This window comes from Monodelphis domestica, chromosome 2 (assembly GCF_027887165.1).
Source record: "Monodelphis domestica isolate mMonDom1 chromosome 2, mMonDom1.pri, whole genome shotgun sequence".
Taxonomy (NCBI): Eukaryota; Metazoa; Chordata; class Mammalia; order Didelphimorphia; family Didelphidae; genus Monodelphis; species Monodelphis domestica.
In genome coordinates, this window is record NC_077228.1 from 274948698 (window position 1) to 274965237 (window position 16540).

The window sequence follows — 16540 nt, forward strand, 5'->3', positions numbered from 1 at the left end:
TTTCGGCTACTACATGACCCTATGCGTTTCTGCCCCTGGGCTTTTTTTTTTAGGATAATCCTCTAACATAGTGTGGCGTGATTGAAACAGAAGGAGAAAGATGGCGCTCAGCGCAAGACTCAACGCCAGCATGAACGGCGGCGGCCTGTCCGAGGCTCAGCTCCGCCCCTTCTTTGCAGCCCTGTGTGGCCTCATCCTGCTGGCAGGCTTGCTGGCCAATGGCCTGATGCTGACGGTCCTGGGCAGGGGCTCTGGCTCCAGGGGCCAGGCCCCGGGGCCGCTCCTGGCTCTGACCAACAGCCTCATGGTGAACATCACGCTGTCGGATCTGGCGTTCCTGGCTTACGTGGTCCCCGTTCTGCTGCTGACCTTCCTCCGGAGGGCCTGGTGGCTGGGACCTGCCGTGTGTACCAGCAGCCAGAGTTTCAACACGGGCACCATGTTCTGCACTTTCTACAGCATGGTGGCCACCGCCTTCCTGCGCTACACGGCCGTGGCCTTCCCCAGCGTGGTGTTCCCGGCCGGCCGGGCGGCTCGGCTCCTGCTCTGCGTGGCCATGTGGCTCCTGGGTTTCTCTGTGTCTCTGCCCAACTGGCTGTACCAGAAAGTGGTGGAGGAGGGCAAGGAAGAGGCGGGCTCTGAGCCGGGGCCCGCGTGCCTCATGCTCCTGGGTCCTGGCCAGACCTCCTGCTATTTCGCCCTCCTGGGGGCCCTGGCCTTCCTGCCCTTTGCGGGCGGGCTGGTGCTTACTTTCACGCACCTGGGCTGGCTCCTGTGGGGTCCGGCGCGGCCCCCCGATGTCCAGCAGCACCGAGAAGCCACCGGCCTCATCTTGGTGGTCCTGGTGGTCTTTGTCCTCATGTGGGGGCCCTGCTGTGTGCTGGGCTATGTGGCTGCCGTCGGAGCCCTGCCCGATACCTTCCCAGTCTTTGTGGCCACCAGCCTCTGCACCATCCTGGCCTATTCCAACTGTGCCGTCAGCCCCATCCTCTGTTTCTGCCTCTCCAGACCGTTCCAGGCAGGGCTCAGGGAGATCTTCTCCTGCTTCACCCGGGAAAGGAGAGTCCTAGGACATGGTGGGGCGGCGCAGGGTCTCCCGGGAGGGGAAAGGGGGAGGGTGGGAGCCCCTGGGGGTCTATGAGCCTTGGGGGTGCCTGAAGGGTGTAAAAGTGAACTTGGGGGGCAGGTAGGTGGCTCAGTGGATGGAGAGCCAGGCCTAGAGATGGGAGGTCCTAGGTCCTGGGTTCAAATTTGACCCCAGACACTTCTAGCTGTGTGACCCTGGGCAAGTCACTTGACGGGGGGGGGGGGGGGTGGTGTCGTCTTTGATCTGACTGTATATTCCGGAGACACATACTCTTGGGGTCTTTGGCCGAGCTGGAACAGGCCCAGACACTGACATGTTCTAATTGACCACTTTCTACAGTAAATGTCTGTGGGGCTCAGATCATCACTTGCCAGGATTTATTTTCCATTTTTCCAAGGGAGGGGGCAGGATGGAGAAGCAGGATGCTTAGATTCATATAAAGCACAGAATGTTAGAGAGCTGGAAGGGGCTGCTGGGGGGTCATGAGGTCATGGAGAGAGCCCTGGACTTGCGGTCATCTAATTCAAACCCTTCATTTACAGCTTAGGAAAGGGCGAGTGACTTGCTCAATGGCATGCAGCAAGTTAGTAGTGGAAGCCCAGCTAGAATGGAAGGATCCCGAGTGCCAGCCCAGGGATCTTTCTTTGCTGTCTTGCTTTCTCTTATGTTGCTGCTCTTCAGTGGTGTCTGGCTCTACGTGACCTCATGGACTCTGTCCATGGGATTTTCTTGGCAGAGGCATTGGAGTGGTTGCCATTTCCTTCTCCAATGTGTCTCTGTTTTATAGACGAGGAGCGGAGGCAACTAAGGATGAAGCTAGGAAGTGTCTGAGGTCAGATTTGAACCCACAACCTCCCATCTCTAGACCTGGCTCTCAATCCACTGAGCCACCAGCTGCCCCTGGTCTTCTTAATTATTTATCCCTTTTATTTTCTTTCCCCCAATAAAGGAACAAAAATAAATATCAACAACTGAACAGCTTGTCTTGACCAATTAATTTCAGACATTCTCTTCTCCTCTGCTTTCCTTTCTCTGAGCTGGGGGGGAGGGGTTTGGGGTGGTATAGGAGTAGGTAAGGGATGCCAAAGTCAGGGGGAGATCTGAGAATGGTGCCCAGGGCTGCAAGATTCCACCCCATTCTATTACAGCCAGCTTGCAAAGGCCAGCTCAGGAGTTTGGGCTTTATCCATAGGGCCAGTCAAGAAAGATTCTTTTTTAAAAACTTAAAAAAAATTAATGATGTTAAATATTTTCTAGTCACATGTAAAAAACTAACATTCATTTTTTACAATTTTGAGATCCAGGGGCAGCAAGGTAGCTCAGTAGATAGAGCACCTGGAGATGGAAGGACATGGGATCAAATCTAGCTTCAGACACTTCCGAGCTAGGTGACTCTGAGCAAGTCACCTAACCCCAATTGTATAGCCTTTATTTCTCTTCTGCTTTGGAACTGATAATCAGTATTGGTTAAAAATCAGAAGGTAAGGATTTAAAAAAATTTGTGAGCTCTGAAATTTCTCCCTTTTGCCCTTTTTCTACCCCATGAGATGGCAAACAATATGACATTGATTATACATGTCATGTCATGCAAAACATATTTCTCTATTAGCCATGTTGCAGAATAAAACATATACACACAAACATGAAAGTAATGTTTTTTTAATGAATGAATGAATGAATGATTACTGAATATTGGTTCCAAAGCAGACAAGTGGGAAGGACTAGGCAATGGGGGTTAAGTGACTTGCCCAGGGTCACACAGCTGGGAAGTGTCTGAGACCAGATTTAAATCCAGGATTTCCTGTCTCCCAATCCACTGCAATAAAGAAAGTTTTAAAAGTATGCTTAGATCTCAGAGTTCATCAGTTCTCTCTCTGGAGATGGGCAGCATTCTTCCTCATGAATCCTTTGGAAATGTGGATATTGTATTGATCAGAGCAGCTAAGACTCTCCCAGTTGATCACTGTATAATTCTGCTCTTACTGTGTACACAGTACTGGTTCTGCTCACTTCACTTTGCATCAGTTCATATAAATAGACAATAATGATTTTGAGAGAAATTGTGGCTCATCCATTTTGAAGAGGACCAGTGCCATTACGAGTGGATTTAAGTGAGGCAGAGTTGCACAAAATTGCCAGCCTCAGTCTCTCTTCCAGAGTCATCCAAGTCCAGTGGCAGGACAAAAGTCAGGGTGTCTGGCGATGGCCCAGGATGCAGCAGATGACCGTGGCTTCTTCTCTGTCTGACCAAGCTCTAAGCGCCCCACAGTGTCTGCTTCCAGCCCTTTGTGGCCCTTCATGGCCATTGGAACAGATCGTCCTTGTCCACCCATCCTGAGGAGGAAGTTTCCCCTTCTCGGGGTAGACATCCCTCTAACTCACCGACAGCTTTGAGTCCTGTCAGTTACCCTCAATCCGGCTTAGCCCATCTGCCAAGACCAGTGCCTCTGGCCGGGGCTGGCTGAGCTCTTTCAGGGCTGCTCACCCACTTCTGGTGTCCACCTGGCACCCAGCCCTTCCCTGTGGCTCCAGGAACACCCTGTAAAACCATCTGGGCAGATGGGCTGGTCCGAGAGCAGTAGTTCTGGGTGGATCTCAGTTTTAAAAATCCTGTTCTGAGTTCTACCAAAGTCCTTTTATGACACAAATAGAGTGCTGCTTCCAAAGCCAGGCAGACCAAAAATGGAGAAAGAAAACTACAGACCAATTTCCCTAATGAGCAGAGATGCAAAAGTCTTCTAGCAAAAAGACTCCAGCAAGTCATCACGAGGGTTATTCATTATGATCAGGTGGGATTTATACCAATAATGCAGGGATGGTTCAATAGTAGGAAAAGCATCCACATAACTGATCAGATCAATAATCAAATCAACGGAAATCACACGATAATCTCAACAGATGCAGAAAAATTCTGTTCTGTTCCAAACTATGACACTGCTCTGCACTAGAATCCATGCCTTCCTTCATCCCCTTGGTCTCTTCTCCCCTTGTCTGTTTTCATGCTCTTAAAGAAGGCATTGAATGCCCAGCTAGGGCATCTAGACGTTCCCAGCGGATCCCAGGAAGCCACTGAAGGCTTCTGAACAGAGAAGAGGCATGCTCAGACCTGTGTGCCTAGACCGAGGCTTCCCAGAGAGATGCTGAAGGCGGGTGGGCTATTGCAATGAGTCGGGCAAGGGGGAGCGGAGAAGAGAAAGCAGTGCCAGGAAGCCGTGTTCACACACGTGATTCCCACCCTCCCTGGTGAGCCGGCCTCTTTGTCTGATTCCTGTCTGCTTGGCAGGGACTCCCTAGAAGTTTCACCTAAGGGGTTCCAAGTCCCTCCTCTGCCCCCTCACTGTAGGGATGAACAAATGATGGCTTCAGGGCAAGGCAGGTGGAGGGGGGGTGGAAATGGAAGAATTTTCTTTATCAGAAATTCGTGGGAAAAAAATTCCATTTGTAAAGGCAGGGAGCAACCCTTGACAGGGGCTTTCTCAAGAGCCCAGCTCTCTGGCTTGTGCCACTGGCAGTTAGGGCACGAGGGATGGAGGATTCAAGTCTTCACTCAACCACGTCGTGTCTAAGAGACATCGTGTACTTACCGGGCACCCACTCTATGCCAGGGACCATGCTAGGGCTCTTTGAGCAAGTGGCTTGATCTCTCTGGACTTCAGTTTCCCCACCTGGGCAGCTGGGTGGCATTGTCGATAAAGAGCCAGGCTGAGAGTTGGGAAGATCCAAGTTCAAATCTGGCCTCAGATACCTACTAGCTATGTGACCCTGGGCAAGTCACCTAACCCTGCTTGACTCAGTTTCCTCAGTTGGAAAAATAAGCTGGAGAAGGAAATGGCCAACCATTCCAGGATCTGTGCCAAGAAAACCCCAAATGAGGTCAGGAAGAGTCCAACGTGACTAACAACAACTCAACAACCACAAAACAAGCAGGTGGAACAAAATCTATCTTTAAAGTCCCTTCCATAGCAAAATATATGATCTTCCCCCTCTATGGCTAAGTAAGTGGTGCTGAGGTGAGAGAGTGTGATGGACCTGGAGTCAAGAAGACACAAGTTCAAATCCTGTCTCAGACACTTACTAGCTGTGTCATCCTGAGCAAGTCACTTAACCTCTGTCTGCCTTTGTTTTCTCAACTGTAAAATGGGGTTAATAATAGTACTTGCTGGAGGCAGCTAGGTAGCTCAGGTCTAGAGGTTCTAGGTTCAAATATGATCTCAGACACTTTCCAGCTGTGTGACCCTGGGCAAGTCACTTAACCCCCATTGCCTCACCCTTACCACTCTTCTGCCTCAGAACCAATACATAGTATTGATTCTAAGATGGAAGGTAAGGGTTTAAAAATACATAAACATTTTAAAAGAAGCTACCTTGTCCAACTCCTTTATTTTACACAAGGGGAAATTGATGCCCTAAGGGGTTGTGACTTGCCCAAAGTCACGTAGGTAGTAATGATTAGAGCTCAGATATGAACCCACATCCTCTGACTCCATACTCCATGCTTTCCCCCCTGTATCATGCTTCTCCTTTGTTGTTGTTCAGTTATTTCTGACTCTCCATAACCCCATTTGGGATTTTCTTGGCAGAGATACTGGAGTGCTTTGCTATTTTCTTCTCCAGCTTATTTGACAGATGAGGAAAGTGAGGCTGAAAGGATGAAGTGACTTGTCCAAGGTCACACAGCTAGTAAGTGCTTGCAAACATGTGTGCACACACATAGTCTAGTATCTGGTCTTTTCTGCTTGGTAAAACCAGTTACAAGGCTTTTTTTTCTTAATTAATGAATTTTTATTCAAAGACATTTTATTTTCCCAATTATGGGCAATAACTATTTTTCACATACATTTTCTAAAATTATAAGATCCAAATGTCTCCCTTCCTTCTCTTCTAGAAGATGGTATTTGATCTGGGTTACATGTTTTATCATGCTAAACATCTTTTCATAATTGGTCATTTTTAAAAAAATATATTTTATTTGATCATTTCCAAGCATTATTCGTTAAAGACATAGATCATTTTCTTTTCCTCCCCCCTACCCTCCATAGCCGACGCGTAAATACACTGGGCATTACATGTTTTCTTGATTTGAACCCATTGCTATGTTGATAATATTTGCATTAGAGTGTTCATTTAGAGTCTCTCCTCTGTCATGTCCCCTCAACCGCTGTATTCTGGCATTTGCTTTTCCTCGGTGTTTCCACTCCCATAGTTTATCCTCTGCTTATGCATAGTGTTTTTTTCTCCTGGATCCCTGCAAGTTGTTCAGGGACATTACACCGCCACTAATGGAGAAGTCCATTACGTTCGATTATACCACAGTGTATTAGTCTCTGTGTACAATGTTCTCCTGGTTCTGCTCCTCTCGCTCTGCATCACTTCCTGGAGGTTGTTCCAGTCTCCATGGAACTTTTCCACTTTATTATTCCTTTGAGCACAATAGTATTCCATCACCAACATATACCACAGTTTGTTCAGCCATTCCCCAATTGATGGGCATCCCCTCGTTTTCCAGTTTTTGGCTACCACAAAGAGCGCAGCTATGAATATTTTTGTACAAGTCTTTTTGTCCATTATCTCTTTGGGGTACAGACCCAGCAGTGCTATGGCTGGGTCAAAGGGTAGATATTCTTTTGTCGCCCTTTGGGCATAGTTCCAAATTGCCCTCCAGAATGGTTGGATCAGTTCACAGCTCCACCAGCAATGAATTAATGTCCCTACTTTGCCACATCCCCTCCAGCATTCATTACTTTCCTTTGCTATCATGTTAGCTAATCTGCTAGGTGTGAGGTGATACCTCAGAGTTGTTTTAATTTGCATCTCTCTGATTATAAGAGATTTAGAACACTTCTTCATGTGCTTGTTAATAGTTTTGATTTCTTTATCTGAGAACTGCCTATCCATTTCCCTTGCCCATTTATCAATTGGAGAATGGCTTGATTTTTTGTACAATTGATTTAGCTCTTTATAAATATGAGTAATTAAACCTTTGTCAGAGGTTTCTATGAAGATTTTTTCCCAATTTGTTGTTTCCCTTCTGATTTTAGTTACATTGGTTTTGTTTGTACAAAAGCTTTTTAGTTTGATGTAGTCAAAATTATTTATTTTACATTTTGTGATTCTTTCTATGTCTTGCTTGGTTTTAAAGCCTTTCCCCTCCCAAAGGTCTGACATGTATACTATTCTGTGTTTACCCAATTTACTTATGGTTTCCTTCTTTATGTTTAAGTCACTCACCCATTTTGAATTTATCTTGGTGTAGGGTGTGAGGTGTTGATCTATTCCTAGTCTCTCCCACACTGTCTTCCAATTTTCCCAGCAGTTTTTATCGAATAGTGGATTTTTGTCCCAAAAGCTGGGATCTTTGGGTTTATTGTATACTGTCTTGCTGAGGTTGCTTTCCCCCAGTCTATTCCACTGATCTTCCTTTCTGTTTCTTAGCCAGTACCAAATTGTTTTGATGACAGCTGCTTTGTAATATAGTTTAAGGTCAGGGACTGCAAGGCCCCCATCATATGTGTTTTTTTTTCATTATTTCCCTGGATATCCTTGATCTTTTGTTCTTCCAAATAAACTTTGTTATGGTTTTTTCTAAATCAGTGAAGAAGTATTTTGGTAGTTCAATGGGTATGGCACTAAATAGATAAATAAGTTTGGGTAGGATGGTCATTTTTATTATATTGGCTCGTCCTATCCATGAGCAGTTAATGTTTTTCCATTTGCTCAAGTCTAATTTTAGTTGTGTGGCAAGTGTTTTGTAGTTGTGTTCATATAGTTCCTGTGTTTGTCTTGGGAGGTAGATTCCTAGGTATTTTATTTTGTCTAAGGTGATTTTGAATGGGATTTCTCTTTCTAGTTCTTGCTGCTGAGCTGTGTTGGAGATATATAGAAAAGTTGATGATTTATGTGGGTTTATTTTGTATCCTGCAACTTTGCTAAAGTTGTTGATTATTTCAATTAGCTTTTGGGTTGAATCTCTAGGATTCTTTAAGTAGACCATCATGTCATCCGCAAAGAGTGATAACTTGGTCTCCTCCTTGCCTATTTTGATGCCTTCAATTCCTTTATCTTCTCTAATTGCTACTGCTAGTGTTTCTAGTACAATGTCAAATAGTAGAGGTGATAATGGGCATCCTTGTTTCACTCCTGATCTTATTGGGAATGCATCTAGTTTATCCCCATTGCAGATGATATTAGCTGATGGTTTTAGATATATACTGTTTATTATTTTTAGGAATGACCCTTCTATTCCTATGCTTTCTCGGGTTTTTAATAGGAATGGGTGTTGTATTTTATCAAAGGCTTTTTCTGCATCTATTGAGATAATCATGTGGTTCTTGCTAGTTTGCTTGTTGATGTGGTCAATTATGTGGATGGTTTTCCTAATGTTGAACCAGCCCTGCATCCCTGGTATGAATCCTACTTGATCATGGTGAATGATCCTTCTGATCACTTGCTGAAGTCTTTTTGCTAGTATCCTATTTAAGATTTTTGCATCTATATTCATTAGGGAGATTGGCCTATAGTTTTCTTTCTCTGTTTTTGACCTGCCTGGTTTTGTAATCAGTACCATGTTTGTGTCGTAAAAGGAGTTTGGTAGAACTCCCTCTTTGCTTATTATGTCAAATAGTTTGTATAGTATTGGGGTTAACTGTTCTCTGAATGTTTGATAGAATTCACAGGTGAATCCATCAGGCCCTGGGGATTTTTTCTTAGGAAGTTCTTTGATGGCTTGTTGGATTTCAATTTCTGATATGGGATTATTTAAAATTCTATTTCCTCTTCTGTTAGTCTAGGCAGTTTGTATTTTTGTATATATTCATCCATTTCTCCTAAATTGGTGTATTTATTGCCATATAATTGGGCAAAGTAATTTCTTTTTTTTTTTATTCGTTAAAGATCATTTTCTTTTCTTCCCCCCCCCCACCCCCCATAGCCAACGCGTAAGTCCACTGGGCATTAGATGTTTTCTTGATTTGAACCCATTGCTTTGTTGATAGTATTTGCATTAGAGTGTTCATTTAGAGTCTGTCCTCTGTCATGTCCCCTCAACCTCTGTATTCAGGCAGTTGCTTTTCCTCGGTGTTTCCACTCCCATAGTTTATCCTTTGCTTATGAATCGTGTTTTTTTCTCCTGGATCCCTGCAAGTTGTTCAGGGACATTACACCGCCACTAATGGAGAAGTCCATTACGTTCGATTATACCACAGTGTATTAGTCTCTGTGTACAATGTTCTCCTGGTTCTGCTCCTCTCGCTCTGCATCACTTCCTGGAGGTTGTTCCAGTCTCCATGGAACTTCTCCACTTTATTATTCCTTTTAGCACAGTAGTATTCCATCACCAACATATACCACAGTTTGTTCAGCCATTCCCCAATTGATGGGCATCCCCTCGTTTTCCTGTTTTGGGCCACCACAAAGAGCGCAGCTATGAATATTTTTGTACAAGTCTTTTTGTCCATTGTCTCTTTGGGGTACAGACCCAGCAGTGCTATGGCTGGGTCAAAGGGTAGATATTCTTTTGTCGCCCTTTGGGCATAGCTCCAAATTGCCCTCCAGAATGGTTGGATCAATTCACAACTCCACCAGCAATGAATCAATGTCCCTACTTTGCCACATCCCCTCCAGCATTCATTACTTTCCTTTGCTGTAATGTTAGCCAATCTGCTAGGTGTGAGGTGATACCTCAGAGTTGTTTTGATTTGCATCTCTCTGATTATAAGAGATTTAGAACACTTCTTCATGTGCTTGTTAATAGTTTTGATTTCTTTATCTGAGAACTGCCTATCCATGTCCCTTGCCCATTTTTCAATTGGAGAATGGCTTGATTTTTTGTACAATTGATTTAGCTCATTATAAATATGAGTAATTAAACCTTTGTCAGAGGTTTCTATGAAGATTTTTTCCCAATTTGTTGTTTCCCTTCTGATTTTAGTTATATTGGTTTTGTTTGTACAAAAGCTTTTTAGTTTGATGTAGTCAAAATTATTTATTTTACATTTTGTGATTCTTTCTATATCTTGCTTGGTTTTAAAGCCTTTCCCCTCCCAAAGGTCTGACATGTATACTATTCTGTGTTTACCCAATTTACTTATGGTTTCCTTCTTTATGTTTAAGTCACTCACCCATTTTGAATTTATCTTGGTGTAGGGTGTGAGGTGTTGATCTATTCCTAGTCTCTCCCACACTGTCTTCCAATTTTCCCAGCAGTTTTTATCGAATAGTGGATTTTTGTCCCAAAAGCTGGGATCTTTGGGTTTATCGTATACTGTCTTGCTGAGGTCGCTTTCCCCCAGTCTATTCCACTGATCTTCCTTTCTGTTTCTTAGCCAGTACCAAATTGTTTTGATGACTGCTGCTTTGTAATATAGTTTTAGGTCAGGGACTGCAAGGCCCCCATCGTATGTGTTTTTTTTCATTATTTCCCTGGATATCCTTGATCTTTTGTTCTTCCAAATGAACTTTGTTATGGTTTTTTCTAAATCAGTGAAGAAGTATTTTGGTAGTTCAATGGGTATGGCACTAAATAGATAAATAAGTTTGGGTAAGATGGTCATTTTTATTATATTGGCTCGTCCTATCCATGAGCAGTTAATGTTTTTCCATTTGTTCAGGTCTAGTTTTAGTTGTGTGGCGAGTGTTTTGTAGTTGTGTTCATATAGTTCCTGTGTTTGTCTTGGGAGATAGATTCCTAGGTATTTTATTTTGTCTAAGGTGATTTTGAATGGGATTTCTCTTTCTAATTCTTGCTGCTGAGCTGTGTTGGAGATATATAGAAAAGCTGATGATTTATGTGGATTTATTTTGTATCCTGCAACTTTGCTAAAGTTGTTGATTATTTCAATTAGCTTTTTGGTTGAATCTCTAGGATTCTTTAAGTAGACCATCATGTCATCCGCAAAGAGTGATAGCTTGGTCTCCTCCTTGCCTATTTTGATGCCTTCAATTTCTTTATCTTCTCTAATTGCTACTGCTAGTGTTTCTAGTACAATGTCAAATAGTAGGGGTGATAATGGGCATCCTTGTTTCACTCCTGATCTTATTGGGAATGCATCTAGTTTATCCCCATTGCAGATGATATTAGCTGTTGGTTTTAGATATATACTGTTTATTATTTTTAGGAATGACCCTTCTATTCCTATGCTTTCTAGTGTTTTTAATAGGAATGGGTGTTGTATTTTATCAAAGGCTTTTTCTGCATCTATTGAGATAATCATGTGGTTCTTGCTAGTTTGCTTGTTGATGTGGTCAATTATGTGGATGGTTTTCCTAATATTGAACCAGCCCTGCATCCCTGGTATGAATCCTACTTGATCATGGTGAATGATCCTTCTGATCACTTGCTGGAGTCTTTTTGCTAGTATCCTATTTAAGATTTTTGCATCTATATTCATTAGGGAGATTGGCCTATAGTTTTCTTTCTCTGTTTTTAACCTGCCTGGTTTTGGAATCAGTACCATGTTTGTGTCGTAAAAGGAGTTTGGTAGAACTCCCTCTTTGCTTATTATGTCAAATAGTTTGTATAGTATTGGGGTTAACTGTTCTCTGAATGTTTGATAGAATTCACAGGTGAATCCATCAGGCCCTGGGGATTTTTTCTTAGGAAGTTCTTTGATGGCTTGATGGATTTCAATTTCTGATATGGGATTATTTAAGAATTCTATTTCCTCTTCTGTTAGTCTAGGCAGTTTGTATTTTTGTATATATTCATCCATTTCTCCTAAATTGGTGTATTTGTTGCCATATAATTGGGCAAAGTAATTTCTAATGATTGCCTTAATTTCCTCCTCATTGGAGGTGCTGTCCCCCTTTTCATCTTTAATGCTGTGAATTTGCTTTTCTTCCTTCCTTTTTTTAATTAGATTGACCAGTACTTTGTCTATTTTGTTTGTTTTTTCAAAGTACCAGCTTCTTGTCTTATTTATTAAATCAATAGTTCTATCACTTTCGATTTTATTAATTTCTCCCTTAATTTTTAGGATTTCTAATTTGGTTTTCTGCTGGGGGTTTTTAATTTGATCGCTTTCGAGTTTTTTCATTTGCATTTCCAATTGATTGATCTCTGCTCTCCCTAGTTTGTTAATATAAGCATTCAGGGATATGAATTTACCTCTGATTACCGCTTTGGCTGCATCCCAAAAGGTTTGAAAGGATGTTTCGCCATTGCTATTTTCCATAATTGGTCATTTTTGTAAGGGAAGATTCATATAAAACCAAAACCTCAAAATAAAACTGCAAATAAACGAATGTGAAAGATAGTATCTTTCCTCTGCATTCTGACTCCATCGGCTCGTTCTCTGGAGGTGGATAGCATTCTTTGTCGCAAGTCCTTCAGAATTGTCCTGGGTCACTTTATTGCTGAGAGTAGCTGAGTTTACCATAGTTGATCATTCCGCAGTATTTCAGTGACTGTGTACAGTGTTCTCCTGGTTCTGCTTATTTCACTCTGCATCTGCATTTATTTCAGCTCTTTCTGAGATCATCCTGTTCGTCACTCCTTACAGCACACTAGTATTCTATCACCATCATATACCACAATTTTTTCAGCTGTTTCCCAAATGAGGGATGCCCCTCAGTTTCAAATTCTTTGCCACCACAAAAAGAACAGCTACTAATATTTTCACACAAACAGGTCCTTTCCTTCTGTTTTTTTTTTTTTAATCTCTTTTGGGCTGCAAACCTAGTGGTATTACTGGACCAAAGGGCAGACCAAGTTTTAGATCCCTTTGGGCATAGTTCCAAATTTCCCTCCAGTATGGTTGGGTCAGTTCAGTGACAAATCTTCATGGGCCAGTTCCATGTCATGAGAGGGCATCAAGGGAGGAGTATAGACCCTGATGCTTCTTTCCCTACTCCCCAACCTGACTGTCCCATTTTTCTCCTTGCTCCTCTTCTGCTTCCTTCCTTTTTGAGTCTTCTCTGGCCTTTCTGCCCAACTGGATAGAATTTGGACTGGAAAAGTCCTTAGAGAGATCATCTAGCCCAATCATTTTATTTCACAGATGAGGAAACTGAGACCCAGGTATGGAGGAGTGAAGGAGTCAGCTCATTTTCCCTTCCAAGTAAACAGAAGACCTTGGGTTTGAACTTAAGTCTCAAAATAACCAGTGGATATTTTCTCTCTATACTTATCATCCTAAAGTTGTACTTCTCATCTTTAAAGACCCCCAAATTCTCCTCAATTCAGAGAAGGGAGGGCAGAGCTCCAGGATAGCTTCTTTGTTAGAGTTTCTTCAGCTTTGAGGATGGACAAGTCTATTCTGAGTCAGCCACATTCCCAATTGGGGCCTCCTGTGACCTGGTGGACACATTTGTGAGACAGCTGGCTGGGGGGGGGGGGCTTTTGCTGCCAGTGGCCTGGGAACAGAGCCAACATAACGGGCCCCCACAGGTGGTGGAGCCCACAGCCCTGCCTCTAGTAGCACCGTGCTCTAACCACTGAACCCACCGGTTCTGCCAGCATGCAACATTTCCCAGTCTCCTTTTCCTTGATGTCTGTCATGGTTCAGATACTCCATGACCTCATTTCATCTGTAAAATGGGGATTTTATACAAACCTCATTTAACCTTTAAAATGAGGATCATGAGAAGGCAGTAGACCGTGTGGAGAGAGAGCTTTGGACACATGAAATAGGGCAAAACTAAGAGAGGGGAGATCCAGGTTCCAGGTCCTGTTTGGTCTTTGGGAGGGCTTACACAAATTATGAAGACTTATAGCTAGACGGGATGTTAGAAATTAACCCAAAGGAATCAGTTTCCTCATTTTACAGATGAGGGGGCTGAGGCCCACAGGAGGCAGGGACTTTTCAAAGGTCACACTGGTAATCAGTTGCAGAACCAGGATTAGAGCCCAGAGCTGCTCACTCCAAAGCTGCCACCTGGTTTATAAATTCGCAAAATTGGAAAGTGACTTTTGAAGTCATCTGAGTCAACCTCTCTGGGCTGACAAGCAAATAACAACAATGTTTGCTCATTTTTTAGTCATCAGGTTTTCTTTGGGGAAATACTAGAGTGGTCTGCCATTTCCTTCTCCAGCTCATTTTATACATGAGAAATCTCAGGCAAATAGGGTAAAGTGACTTGTCCAGGGTCATACAGCTAGTAAGTATCTGAGATAGGATTTGAACTCAGAAAGATGAATCTTTCTGACTCCAGATCTGGTTCTCCAACCATTGTACCACCTAGTAGCCCATAATGATAATGGTGCCAATTATGTACCAGGAGTCATGCTAATTGCAGTACAAATTTATTTCATTTAATCCCCACAACACTGAGAAGCTGGTGTTATTATCACCGCTATTTTACACTTGAGGAAACTGAGGCAAACAGTCATAGTGATTTGCCCAAAGTCACATAGCTAGTAGTGTCTGAGGCTGGATTTGAATGACTTTAGAGGGTCAGGGATGAAGCATGCTACCCACCTCCTGCCAGGGGAGATTGATGGCGTCAGAATGAGAGAGACATTTTTGAGATGACCAATAGAGAAATTTGACTATGCTTATTACAATGGCTTTTTAAAGGTTCCTTCCTTCCTTCCTTCCTTCCTTCCTTCCTTCCTTCCTTCCTTCCTTCCTTCCTTCCTTCCTTCCTTCCTTCCTTCCTTCCTTCCTTCCTTCCTTCCTTCCTTCCTTCCTTCCTTCCTTTCTCTCTCTCTGTCTTTCTTTCTTTCTTTCTTTCTTTCTTTCTTTCTTTCTTTCTTTCTTTCTTTCTTTCTTTCTTTCTTTCTTTATCTGTCTTCCTTCCTTCCTTCCTTCCTTCCTTCCTTCCTTTCTTTCTTTCTTTCTTCTTTCTTTCTTTCTTTCTCTCTCTTCCTTTCTTTCTCTCTCTCTTTTTCTTTCTTTCTTTCTTTCTTTCTTTCTTTCTTTCTTTCTTTCTTTCTTTCTTTCTTTCTTTCTTTCTTTCTTTCTTTCTTTCTTTCTTTCTCTCTTTATCTTCCTTCCTTCCTTCCTTCCTTCCTTCCTTCCTTCCTTCCTTCCTTCCTTTCTTTCTTTCTTTCTTTCTTTCTTTCTTTCTTTCTTTCTTTCTTTCTTTCTTTCTTTCTTTCTTTCTTTCTTTCTTTCTTTCTTTCTTTCTTTCTTTCTTTCTTTCTTTCTTTCTTTCTTTCTTTCTTTCTTTCTCTCTTTATCTGTCTTCCTTCCTTCCTTCCTTCCTTCCTTCCTTCCTTCCTTCCTTCCTTCCTTCCTTCCTTCTTTCTTCTTTCTTTCTTTCTTTCTTCTTTCTTCTTTCTTTCTTTCTTTCTTTCTTTCTTTCTTTCTTTCTTTCTTTCTTTCTTTCTTTCTTTCTTTCTTTCTTTCTTTCTTTCTCTTCTTTCTTTCTTTCTTTCTTTCTTTCTTTCTTTCTTTCTTTCATAGGGCAATGGAAGAGAAATTCTGATCATTAAAAATTAATTAAAATTGTAAGACCTCTAAGACATAAGTGCCTGCTCTAAGCTAGGGACCCTGCCAGGTCCCGAGGATACAAAGACAAAAATGAAATAATCCTTACACTCAAGGAGCTTCCATTTCTATATGGAGAAGCAACAGGTTTCCATATACAGAAACACAAACATAAACGAAGTAAATGTAGGACCTCTTTTTCTGGACCGATACGTTCTAAGAGTCTTCGCATAAGCTGAAAAGCGTTCATAATAGCAAACCCCCACACTACTCTTGGACTTTGGGGCCATCATTGATAACTAAATAGCGTTAATGAAACAGAGAGAAACGACACTCTGACGCCGACGGACACGATTTGTTGCAAGTGAAAACTCCAGAGGAAAGACTGAGGTGGGAGCTAATGATTGGCTCGAAACAATGTAATAGCTTCTCAGAGCGAGGATAAGCGTGACTGAGCAAACTGCTTCGAGACTAGCCTGCTTGGGGAAATGGGGCCGATTTGGCCTGCCATTAAACGTTTTTATTGTATGCATTTTTCTACCTCTATTTTTTCAGTCGCTAATTGCCTATACCTGAATTCCTATGTGTTGAGTTTGTATAAAACAAGGCCCTAGTGTACATAACTACAAAAATATATGAAGTTGACATAATGTAGTTTGATAGGAAGGAAGCACTAGCTGCTGGAGGGAAAGACCCCAGAGAGGAGATGGCCCTTGAGCTGGATTTTGAAGGACTCTAGAGATTTGAAGAGATGGACACAAAGAAAAAGGCATGGGAACAGCCAATGCAAAAGTCTGGAGGTGGGAAGTTGAATGTCATGTATGAAGAACAGCATGCAAGCCCATTTGGACGGAATATATACTTGATAAGGGGGGGGGGGGAGATATATAATGTCTCAAATGTAGACCAGACCCAGAGGGTGAAGGGCTTCAAATGCCAAACAGAGAATTTGGTTTTTTATCATAGAGGCAATAGGGAGTCACTGAAAGTTGTTGAGCTGGAGGGGTGGTGTGGTTACAAGGTCCATCTCTGTAAAATGATGGGGTTGGTCTAGGAGAGATGGCAACACTCCTGAGTGCCATCTGAG

At 42.6% G+C, this 16540-nt stretch overlaps 2 protein-coding genes across 2 annotated transcripts in view; both read left to right on the forward strand.

Moving 5' to 3' along the window:
- Positions 1 to 190, forward strand: part of RAB44 (RAB44, member RAS oncogene family) — a 69744-nt gene extending 69554 nt beyond the window's left edge. The window contains exon 6 of the mRNA XM_056818143.1: positions 54 to 190. Within this exon, the coding sequence (XP_056674121.1) occupies positions 54 to 66 (13 nt within the window). The 3' untranslated portion in view covers positions 67 to 190. The remainder of the gene's footprint in view (positions 1 to 53) is intronic.
- LOC100029143 (galanin receptor type 1-like) lies at positions 101 to 1141 on the forward strand. The gene has a single exon (XM_016429601.2). The coding sequence runs from the start codon at positions 101 to 103 to the stop codon at positions 1139 to 1141; it is 1041 nt and encodes a 346-aa protein (XP_016285087.1).
- The last annotated feature ends 15399 nt before the right edge of the window (positions 1142 to 16540 follow it).

Bases quoted from the DNA above. Each gene is read 5' to 3' on its own strand.
- LOC100029143 (XM_016429601.2), top strand. From the start codon at position 101: ATGGCGCTCAGCGCAAGACTCAACGCCAGCATGAACGGCGGCGGCCTG.